The sequence below is a fragment of the Drosophila navojoa genome, chromosome X (genome assembly GCF_054131105.1).
Source record: "Drosophila navojoa isolate 15081-1374.11 chromosome X, UAZ_NAV_1.0, whole genome shotgun sequence".
Lineage (NCBI taxonomy): Eukaryota > Metazoa > Arthropoda > Insecta > Diptera > Drosophilidae > Drosophila > Drosophila navojoa.
In genome coordinates, this window is record NC_142895.1 from 24,283,279 (window position 1) to 24,294,495 (window position 11,217).

The 11,217-nt window shown below is 46.0% G+C and overlaps 1 protein-coding gene and 1 long non-coding RNA gene across 3 annotated transcripts in view; one reads left to right on the plus strand and one right to left on the minus strand.

Moving 5' to 3' along the window:
• The window catches only part of Tlk (Tousled-like kinase), a 50,773-nt gene extending 42,856 nt beyond the window's left edge, over positions 1 to 7,917 (plus strand). For both annotated transcript variants that reach the window (XM_089264349.1, XM_089264350.1), the window contains exons 2-7: positions 2,917 to 5,865; positions 5,948 to 6,126; positions 6,546 to 6,738; positions 6,828 to 7,033; positions 7,127 to 7,346; positions 7,432 to 7,917. In XM_089264349.1, coding sequence (XP_089120475.1) covers positions 2,917 to 5,865; positions 5,948 to 6,126; positions 6,546 to 6,738; positions 6,828 to 7,033; positions 7,127 to 7,346; positions 7,432 to 7,689 — 4,005 coding nt within the window. In that variant the 3' untranslated portion in view covers positions 7,690 to 7,917. The remainder of the gene's footprint in view (positions 1 to 2,916; positions 5,866 to 5,947; positions 6,127 to 6,545; positions 6,739 to 6,827; positions 7,034 to 7,126; positions 7,347 to 7,431) is intronic.
• Positions 114 to 2,809, minus strand: LOC149090738 (uncharacterized). The gene is made up of 2 exons (XR_016197402.1): positions 2,559 to 2,809; positions 114 to 1,784 (listed from the first exon to the last, which is right to left on the minus strand). It is a non-coding gene; the product is annotated as an uncharacterized LOC149090738 (long non-coding RNA).
• Positions 7,918 to 11,217: the final 3,300 nt, after the last annotated feature.

The window sequence follows — 11,217 nt, forward strand, 5'->3', positions numbered from 1 at the left end:
AAGTACCCACATGCACAGATGGTGCCAATAAGAAGTGCATACATACGTTATGCTTGTCACTGCCACACCCTCGCACACTACCCCGTACCATCACATAAACACACATACACACGCACACGAATACAAGTATTTATTGAAGAGAGAGGGACGTTGCTCACGCTCGAATTTGGTTTTGTCTCGGCTCGTTCTCGCTACGTCTACATCTGCGTCTCGCGGGCCTTTTCGCACGCTTTTGCTTTTGTAGCTCCCATCAACAACATCAACATCATCATAGATTTATCTCATTCGCGCGCACGTGAGTGGAGCAAGCCGAAAAATTAAGTCTTCGTCGTCGTCGTCGCCCATTTCGTTTGCATTTTGGGCTCAGCTCACAAAGTTTGTTATCATTTGTTTTCTTCATAGCTCTTGGCCCGTTGTTGGTGTTGCCAATTTGGCCCGTTACAACATTCTTGTGTGTGTGCATTTGCGATTGCATTTGCTCATTTTTTCTACTCATGATTGGCAACACTTTTTCCAACGCGCTTCCATCTTTCGCTCTCACTCTCATCATGGCATCGGGAAACGTGCAGCGGGCAGCAACGTCGCGACGTCCAGTGTCCAGCTGTTGTCATGTTCAGCAACCGCAAACAGCGCTGCTACGCGTCGACACCACAAAGTTAGCTTCCTTCCTTTTTAACGCTATTTGGTGCTAAAAGTGACTGCGGCTCTAGCAGAGCTGTTTGCAGCACGAACATTATTAAACTGTTATTCGATGAGAAAAAGAGCTACTTAAATGTAGCTAAGCCGAATTACAAGAACTCTGGTATTCATGCCTAGAACATTTGTAGATAATAATAAATTCGATTTGGATTACTGTATATTTTTTATTTAATTTAAATTGACATACGTTTTGTCGTTATTTTTTATTTTTTGCATCATAATTTAAATTGCTCTTATATTCACACAGTCACACGTACACTATATGTAAATGTACATGCATGTGCATGTGTGTGTTAAATACGAACATAATTTGGGCAATGGCGTCGTCAGCGTCGCTGCCAGCGTCGACGCGCTCATCGCGAAATAACAAAGACGCCGGTTGGGCTGCTCTGCTGCTGCTGCTGCTGCCGCTGATTGCTGGGCAATGATGTTGGAAGTGTGGAAAGAAGAAGAGCGCTCACAGCCGCGCAGCAGCGTCGTCGCAGCAGAGCCGACGTCGCAGCAGCAAGAGCAGCAGCAACTACAAATAGTTGTTGTAGTTTAGTTTCGGTGTTGTTTTTGGATGGGCGCGCGCGGAAGTCGCAGAAATTTATCAAAAGCAACAGAAACCCAACAGGCCAACGAAGGCCGAGCGAGAGAACGACGAACGACAGACGACGACGACGCGAAGCGGTTGCTGCCTGTCAATCGGATTAATTTTTATTGTACATTTCTTTCCTCGTTTTTGCAAATATTTTGTAGTGCTGTGTAGTGTAGTGGTGCAGTTGTGTTGTTTTCTCGACTCCGGCTCGGCTCCTTGTACGCGCGCTCTTTCTCACTCTCTCGCTCTCTTTTTTGGTTTTGTGTGTTTTCTCACCCTTGCTCTCGCGCTCGTGCTCTCTGCAAATAGCAAAAGCGCCGAGTTTGAGACGTTCGTCGCTGTCGCTGTAGCTGCTGCTGTCGTCGTTGTCGTTGCCGTTGCCCGTTGTCTGTGTACGCGTTTTATTGCTCTTGTTCTTCTTTTTTCACCTTCTTTCTTGCTTGTTACGGGCCGCGCGCACCATTACAAATACGCGTATAACAATTTGCTGCCTGCCCCGAAAGAACTGAAAGAAAAATACAAAAACCAGCCATAAACTAAGTACGCGGCGTGCAAAATAGTCGATTATAATCGTTAAAGCGTAATGTAAAATTCGTAAAAGTGCATAGATATACACAACAACAATGAATGTGATAAATTATAATAGAATGTGAAAATTCATCCATACACATACACGCACACACATACACGTCATACACACGCATACATACACACACAGAAGCAAAGCGTATGTGTGTGCAGAAAAATATGCGGCGCTTAAAAAAGGTGAACGGCATTTTGTCATAAATAAGACACACATACATACTCACACATATACAAGTATATATATAAATATATATTATACTATATATTTATATATAAATGATCAAACATATCCACAGACAATACACGTTCACACTCACTCAAACACAGGCATCCACAAAGCAACTGCAAAAAAAAAAAAAATAACTAAAAGAAAAATAATAATTAAATTGTGTTGTGTAGGGAAAGAAATAAAGAGTGCTGGCAAAAAGTAAATATGTAAATAACGAAAAAAAAAAGTGTGTTGGGTAGACATAAAATTTGTAATTCGATTTTCAACTTTGTTCTGTGTCGATTTTTTCTCATTGTCTTTGCTTTTTGATAAAATATTTCACACATGCAGAAGCGCACACACAAATACATACGAACCCTGCTGCTGCATTGCGCTCACTCATACGCATGTCTTGCGGAGCGGCGCTCAGCAGAGTAGCTCGCGATTGCTATGACGTCTCACTCACTCACACACACACACACGTACTCGTCATTTTGTTGCCATGTATTTTGCACGTTTCTCTTTCGCTCTTTTCGCTATTCTGCCATTTTTTTTTCTTATTTCCATTTGCGGCTCAGCCTCGCCGTTGCCACTTAGTTGATAGGCATATGTCTGGCAGCGCTGCGCTGCGCTGTCGCCGACGAACCAGCGAATCAAAACAAAAAGTGGTTCAGTGCTGCAAAAGTCACAGCATATCGATAAGCGTGAAATCGAATCGATCATTTGCTCCAGTTCATGTATAAATTAAAAAAGCATAAATAAATTGATATACAAACAATATAGAAATAAAAAAAAGATTAACGCAACTAATTAAATTAATATTTGTTTAATATTTAATTTGCAGATGTCCGCCGGCGCTCAATTGCAGATGGCCCCACAGACCACATCGACCCTAAGTCATCATCATCCGAGCAGTCAAGCAGCACAGCAACAGCAGCAACAACAGCAGCAACAGCAGCCGCAGCCACAGCAGCAACATTTTGCCAATCATCACAGTACGCAGGCGCAACAGCAACAGCAACTGTTGCCACAGCAGCTAACGCAGCAGCAGCACTTGCAGACGCACACGTTGCATCTGCAGCAGCTCACCACACAACAGCAGCAGCAGCAGCAACAGCAAGCGGCGGCGGCCGCAGCGGCAGCAGCAGCGGCAGCGTTAGCACAACAGCAACAGCAACAACAGCAGCAGCAGCAGCAACAGTCGCTGCATCACAGTGCACTGCCGCCACAGCATCCACAGCAGCTGCAACATTTGCATCCACAGCATCCACACGCAGCGCTGCACCAGCAGCAGCAGCAACAACAGCCGCACGGCGCTGCTGGCGGACACAGCAGCAATCCGGACTCGAATATGAGCACTGGTTCCTCGCACAGCGAAAAGGATGTCAACGATATGCTAGGACTCGGCAGCCTCCAGCAGCAGCAGCAGCAGCTGAATCCCGGATTGCACTCGAACAACGGCGCCTCCATGCTCGACATGCTCAATGTCCAGCAACAGCAGCAGCAGCAGCAGCAACAACAGCAGCAGCAGCAACTGAATAGCACAGGGCCGGGCAGTGGACCCGGACCCGGACCTGGCCCCGGACCAGGACCAGGACCCGCCACCAATGCCAGCGGGAAGCAGCCGCGCACGCCCGCAGAACGCAAACGGAAACGCAAAATGCCCAACAATGCGGACGATACGGGCAACGGAGGAGGCGGCAGCAGCAGCGGCGGAATTGTCAGCGGGTTGAAGGTGGGCAAGTCGCTGGCATTCCGGGACAGCGCCATGTCGAAGGCGGGCGGCGGCAGCCTTGCGCTGAGTCTGGGCGCCGATCGCTGCGCCCTGCCCAGCGGCGGTGGTGGCAGCGGCGGGGGATCGGGTAGTGTTAGTGGCTCCGGGGCGGGCGCTGGGGGCAAGAGCGCGCGCCTCCTGCTGCCGGGCGCAAGCGACAACAAGAAGATCAACGATTACTTCAACAAGCAGCAGCAGCAGTCCGGCGGCAACTCGAGTCTGCGGCCGCACACGGGCAGCAAATCGCCGTCGTCGGCCACGCAGCAGCAGCAGCAGGTGCAGCAAGTGCAGCAGGTGCAGCAGCAGCAGGTGAACAGCCAGGTGCAGACGTCGAGCGCGTACTCCATACACGGCTATCATTCAACTAGTCCACAGACGCAGTCCCAGCCCGGCCAGCAGCAGGTGCAGCAGGCGGGCGCCGACTTTCATTTCGTTAGCTCGGCGGCGGCGGCAGCGGCCAAACAGCAGCAGCAACAGCAGCAGCAGCAGCGCCAGCAGCAGCAGCAGCAGCAACAACAACAGACTTCCAATGCAATGGTTCCTCAGCAGACGCAAATGGGTGTGCCCATGTCGCATGTGGGCGTGGCGCACGGCGTACTCAATGCCGCCGGTCTGGGCCTAGGCGTGGGCTCACAGGCGGCGCAGCAGCAGCAGCAGCAACAGCAACAACAGCAGCAGCAGCAACAGTTGCCCGTCACAACATCGGCGGCCAGTGTGGCCGTGGTGCCCACGCATCAGCAGCTGAGCACGCTCAGCACGCTGGGCACGCTCAATGTGGGCGTTGGTGTCAATGTGGGCGTGGTCGGCGGATTACCACCGCCACCGCCACCGATGCCGCTGTCAATGCCAGCGGCCATCATGACGTACACGAAGAGCACCCAGACGGAGGTGTCGCAGCTGGAGCTGCAGGAGCGGGAGGCGGAGCACGAGTCGGGCAAGGTGAAGCTGGACGAGATGACGCGGCTGTCGGACGAACAGAAGTGCCAGATCATGAGCCACCAGAAGTCGATCGAGCAGCACAAGTCGCACATCGCCAAGTGCATCGATGTGGTGAAGAAGCTGCTCAAGGAGAAGAGCAGCATCGAGAAGAAGGAGGCGCGCCAGAAGTGCATGCAGAATCGCCTACGATTGGGTCAGTTTGTGACGCAGCGCGTCGGCGCCACATTCCAGGAGAACTGGACGGACGGCTATGCGTTCCAGGAGCTCAGCCGGCGGCAGGAGGAGATAACGGCCGAGCGCGAGGAGATCGATCGCCAGAAGAAGCAGCTGATGAAGAAGCGCCCGGCCGAGTCTGGACGCAAGCGCAACAACAACAGCAACCAGCAGAACAACCAGCATCAGCACCAGCACCAACACCAGCACCAGCAGCAGCAACAGCAGCAGAACTCCAACTCCAATGACTCCTCCCAGCTGACGGATCGGCTGGGCGGCAACGCCGGCGCCGGCAGCCTGGACAGCGGCATCGCTGTCGGCAACGCGGCCGTCAACACGACTGGCGCCGGCGGCGTTGGCGCTGGCAGCGGCGCCGTTGTGGTCGTCTCCTGCGGCCGTGGTCTCTCCCGCTCCAATTCGACGCAGGCGCAGCAGGCGCAACTGCTCCACAATGGAGGCGGCGGCGCTGGCGGTGGCGTTGGCGGAGCTGGCGGTGCAGGCGGATCCGGCGGCAATGTCGGCAGCGGTGGTGGCGGCGGCGGCGGCGTCAGCGATCGGTTATCGGATCGTGGCGGCGGCGGTGCCGGCGGTGCTGGCAGCGGAACTGGCGCAGGAGGCGGCGGCGGCGGTGGCGGCATTGGCGGCAACGACAGCGGCAGCTGCTCCGACTCGGGCACGTTCCTCAAGCCGGATCCGGTGTCGGGCGCGTACACGGCGCAGGAGTATTACGAATACGACGAGATACTCAAGCTGCGACAGAACGCCCTCAAGAAGGAGGACGCCGACCTGCAGCTGGAGATGGAGAAGCTCGAGCGCGAACGCAATCTCCACATACGCGAGCTCAAGCGCATACTCAACGAAGATCAGGTATGAACTATGTCCATATCCATGCACATATGTCTCTCTCTCAATGGTCATGTGTTAATCCAACTTATTCGACGTCTTGCAGTCCCGCTTTAACAATCATCCCGTGCTGAACGATCGCTATCTGCTGCTGATGCTGTTGGGCAAGGGCGGCTTCTCCGAGGTGCACAAGGCCTTTGACCTCAAGGAGCAACGCTATGTCGCATGTAAGGTGCACCAATTAAACAAGGATTGGAAGGAGGATAAGAAAGCTAATTATATCAAGTGAGTAGAGGCAGCAGCGACGGAACTATAGGACGCAATTATAGGGACGCACTCATAGCATCCTGATCAGGTTGAGGTCTCTTCAATTAACTTCAATCTATCTATCTGTAACACTTCACTGTTAGCTCTCTAAGGCAAGCGAATAGGCTATCGAACATCTTTCTATTTCGTAATCCCTGATCTCTCCAGGGGATCTGTGGACGCTTTCGAGTGGGGCACTTTCCATAGTTGACTTAGACTCAAACAATCTCTTCTGGTCTTCTAGTTCTCGTAGGCAATTAGTACGCTTTTGCTAGTAGAAGAGGTCCAAGAGCCAAGAGCCAAGTACCGAAGAGCGTGGGATTTGGAGCATATGTTGAGCACACTTTATAAATATATATATTCGTATTCCCATTTCCCTTACCCCAAATCCCATCTAGACACGCATTGCGGGAGTACAACATACACAAGGCGCTGGATCATCCGCGCGTGGTGAAGCTCTATGATGTCTTCGAGATCGATGCGAATTCCTTTTGCACCGTGCTGGAGTATTGTGATGGACACGATCTCGACTTTTATCTGAAGCAGCATAAGACTATACCCGAGCGTGAGGCGCGCTCGATCATAATGCAGGTGAGTGTGGGCGAATCATAATGAATCATATATGAATACATTTCAAATGATAATGATAATGATAATGATAATAATCATTGCATATTCAGGTTGTATCTGCACTCAAGTATCTAAATGAGATTAAACCGCCTGTCATCCATTACGATCTGAAGCCGGGCAACATTCTGTTGACCGAGGGCAATGTCTGTGGCGAGATCAAAATCACCGACTTCGGTCTGTCCAAGGTGATGGACGACGAGAACTACAATCCGGATCATGGCATGGATCTGACATCGCAGGGCGCGGGCACCTATTGGTAAATGAGCAACAATCCACATAAAATATATTCCCATATCATCGATATCATCTGTTCCATCTATAACTAACAATCCGTATCGCAATCTCTCAGGTATCTGCCGCCGGAATGCTTTGTGGTTGGCAAGAATCCACCGAAAATCTCATCGAAAGTGGACGTTTGGAGTGTGGGCGTGATATTCTATCAGTGCTTATATGGAAAGAAGCCGTTCGGCCACAATCAATCGCAGGCCACAATTCTCGAGGAGAATACCATACTGAAGGCCACCGAAGTGCAGTTCTCCAACAAGCCCACAGTGTCCAACGAGGCAAAGGTTAGCAGCCTTCCACATATATCCACATATATATATATATTCTATATGCGAGATGTTGACTTTTGGTTTTCGCTTCTGTTCGCAGAGTTTCATTCGGGGCTGTTTGGCCTATCGCAAGGAGGATCGCATGGATGTGTTTGCACTGGCCAGGCACGAGTATATACAGCCGCCCATACCGAAGCACGGTCGGGGCTCGCTGAATCAGCAGCAGGCGCAACAGCAGCAGCAACAACAGCAGCAGCAACAGCAACAACAGTCGTCCACGTCGCAGGCCAATTCGGCGGGGCAAACCTCGTTCTCAGCCCACATGTTTGGCAATATGAATCAGTCCAGCTCGTCCTAGCTGCCAACTAAACGCAATTCCAATTCATAATTCGCCGCCGCAGCAGCAGCTGCTAGCCACCAGCAACATCAACAGCAACAGCAACAACAACAACAGCAGCAACAGCAACAGCAGCAGCAACATCAACAGCAACAGCAGCGCATCAACAACAACTACAGCAACAATAGCAGCAGCAGCAACAACATCATGAACAACCCATATTGCAATCGGCGGCTGCACACCAGCAGCAGCTACTATGCCACCACATTACTGGATGCGGCCGCCTATTGCTATGAGACTGTGATGGATGCCACGCACTACAAACTGCAATCAGTGGCAGCAGCAGCGGCAGCAGCTTCATCATCGACAACAACAATAACTGGAACCACATTGCACTCACATCAACTGCAGCTGCCCGGATTAGCCATGCCCACGTTGGTGACAGGTGTTGGAGCAGCTGGAGCAGTACCTGGAGGTGGAGCCGGAGCTGGAGCCGGAGCTGGAGCTGGAGCGACAACTATCGGCAGCAACAGCACCACCAGCACCAGTACCAGTACCAGCATCAGCACCAGCAACAACACCAGCACCACAACAACAACAACGACACGCACCTACCTGGGCATGTACAAGCGCTGGCAGCAGCAGCAGCTGCAACAGCAGGCGCAACTGCAGCAGCAACAGCAATTGTTGCTGCTGCAACAGGAATTGCTGTAGATTGTGCCCAAGGACGTTAAGCGCAACACTGCCAACAGTTAACGAGCTCACTTGCTGCATCTGTTGTTGCACTTGCAGAGAGAGAGAGAACAAGAGCGATAGATATGTAGAGAGAGAGAGACAACAACAATAACCAGCAAGAACAACCCGAAGAATTTCCACTGACGCCTCTGAAGCAAAGCGCGCCGCAAATGCATAAAAAAAAATTATTAAAAAAAAAAAAAACAAAAACAAAAAAAAAAACATTACTAAATTAAATACAACTATATATGCATATATAAATATAAATATGTACATGCATACATATATATTAAATGTGATAAACAAGCGTAAAGCAAGAAAAAAAAAACAACAACAACAACAAAAAGAAAACAGCAGAAAGAACGCAAAACAGCAAAAACATCGAGAATTGGTTCGAAGCTAAGGACGAACGCTGAATTGCTGAAACAAGAACAGAAGTAGGAGCAGAATGAGATAGGAGATAAGCATAGAAGAGATGTGGAAAGAAGTGGTGGACAGATGAGGAGAGATGAAGAGCTACATAGTTGTTTAAAAAGGCTGCTAAAAACGTGTATTTTTTTTTTTTTTTTTTGTTAACTATATTAAACACAACGTAAAGAAGCAGCAGAAAGTTAATAATAATAATAATAATTATAATAAAATAATTTAAAAAGCAAACGCAAACACAAAAAACAAAATGGTAAATGTAAATTAGCAACTAGTTAACCACAAAAAGAACGCGCCGAGACTGGCGTCTGATATCCACAAAAGAAAACCGTTTTTCTTTGTATTACAAAAACAAAAATATGATAAAAAAGAGGAAAAAAAAGAACACTAATACTTAATAGTAACAGGCAACAACAACAAGAGCAACAAAAAAAAATTATAGCAAAAATTAGCGTAGATTGAGAGAGAAAGAGATGGAGAAAAATGCAACAGATAACAGATAACAGTAAATAGCAGAGCAGTTGTTACATTAACAGCAGTAAGAGCAACAGTAACATGAACTTAACATACACACATACTGACACGCAATGGGTTTATGTTGTAATGTTGTTCACACACACACACACACATACACGTTTATTTTTAGATCTATGAATTCTTTTATTTTGTTTACTCGAGTTTGCCTTAATCCATACAACTCTCACACATTATAGAAATAATACATACATACATACATTATACAATTATATATACATTATATATAAATACATTACATTACATACATATTATATATATAACGATAATTATGCGAATAATTTGTATACTCTGATTTGATATATTCAAAAACCAATTTGTATTCCTCTACCACTCCCACACATGGCCCGCCCTTCGAAATTGAAAAAATCCTTTTGAACACGATTTTTAAATGAAATTCGAACTCGAATTCGTTTTTGCATTTAAATATAACATTTATTTTGTATCAAAATCCTCTTACATCCCAAAAAGCTAATCGATTATATATTTCTTTCACACACACACACACAAACACCCTGAACAACAACAACAAAAACCCAAGCAAAGTGAAAAAAGAAGAAAAACTAGCAAAGATAAAAAATGGTTTATACAGAGCAAGTGAGACAAGGAGTACACAAAATGAAGCAGAAATAGTTGAAATAATTATAAATAATACAATCTGAAAACAAATTTTGTATATGCCACGCAACAACAACAACAACAACATAAAAAAACGCTAAATTTTCAACAAGTTGTACCAACTCTTCAAAGTATATATATATATATATATATAAAGAAATCACATCTGAAAGAAAAAGAAAGAAAATTACTTCTTATTAATATAATAACTAATGTAATAGTTTTTATTATGTATGTATGTATATATATATACATATATGTATTTATATATATGTGTATATATATATACATATTATATAAAATATTTTTTTTTTTTTAATTTTAAACCATAATTATAATGAACTATGGCGTAACAATGTATTAAATATTAATATCAAAGGCATATTAATAGAAATATATATATATATATACATATATATAAAAAAAAACAAAAAAAAAAACATTTAAAAATATGAGAAAAAAAAAACTACCACGCTAAATGTTTCAATAATATATATAGATGTAAAGCCCATATGTGAAAGCTTTGCCCGAAAGCAAAGCAATCGAAACTAAAATGTTGAGATATGGCTAAGAAAGAGAAAGATAGGCGAGCAAGCGAAAGGGGGAGATAGATAGAGATGCCAGATAAAGTTGATATATGTAGGTTCTGGGGCGGGTTGGGGACTCTTCGTCGGGCACTTTCAATGGCACCCAAATTCCACAGCTTTTTTAAGCCGAAGTCAGAAAAGAAAAAAAAAAGTAAAAAAAAAAAACAATTAAATTAAAGGCAAAGAAGTTAGGTAGCAAGAGACAGAGACCGAGCTGTAAAGAGAGTACAGGAGGGAGCATGAGAAAAATTAAAGTAAAAAAAAAATAAATAAAATAAAACATTTTTTTCTTTAGTCAATACAAAAAATATAAAAAATGAAATGAAAATTAGGTTTTAGTGCGCTAACAAAGTAAATATGAAATATTGCAAAGCGAAACCGAATGAGACAGAGACAGAGACATCGGGCAGACAGAGACAGAGACAGAGATAGGCACACATGAAACAGAAAGCCGAGGCCAAGAGTAGAGTACAGTGAACAGAGAGTAACAGCAACAGCAAAAGCTGAAGAACAAGCAAAAACATAAACAAAAACAAAAAAAAAAAAACGTAGCAAAGAAACTGTAAATATTAAATATACATATATATAAATGTAATAATACAAATAATAAGAATAATTAATTTATGCCTAATTACAATTTAATAAATTC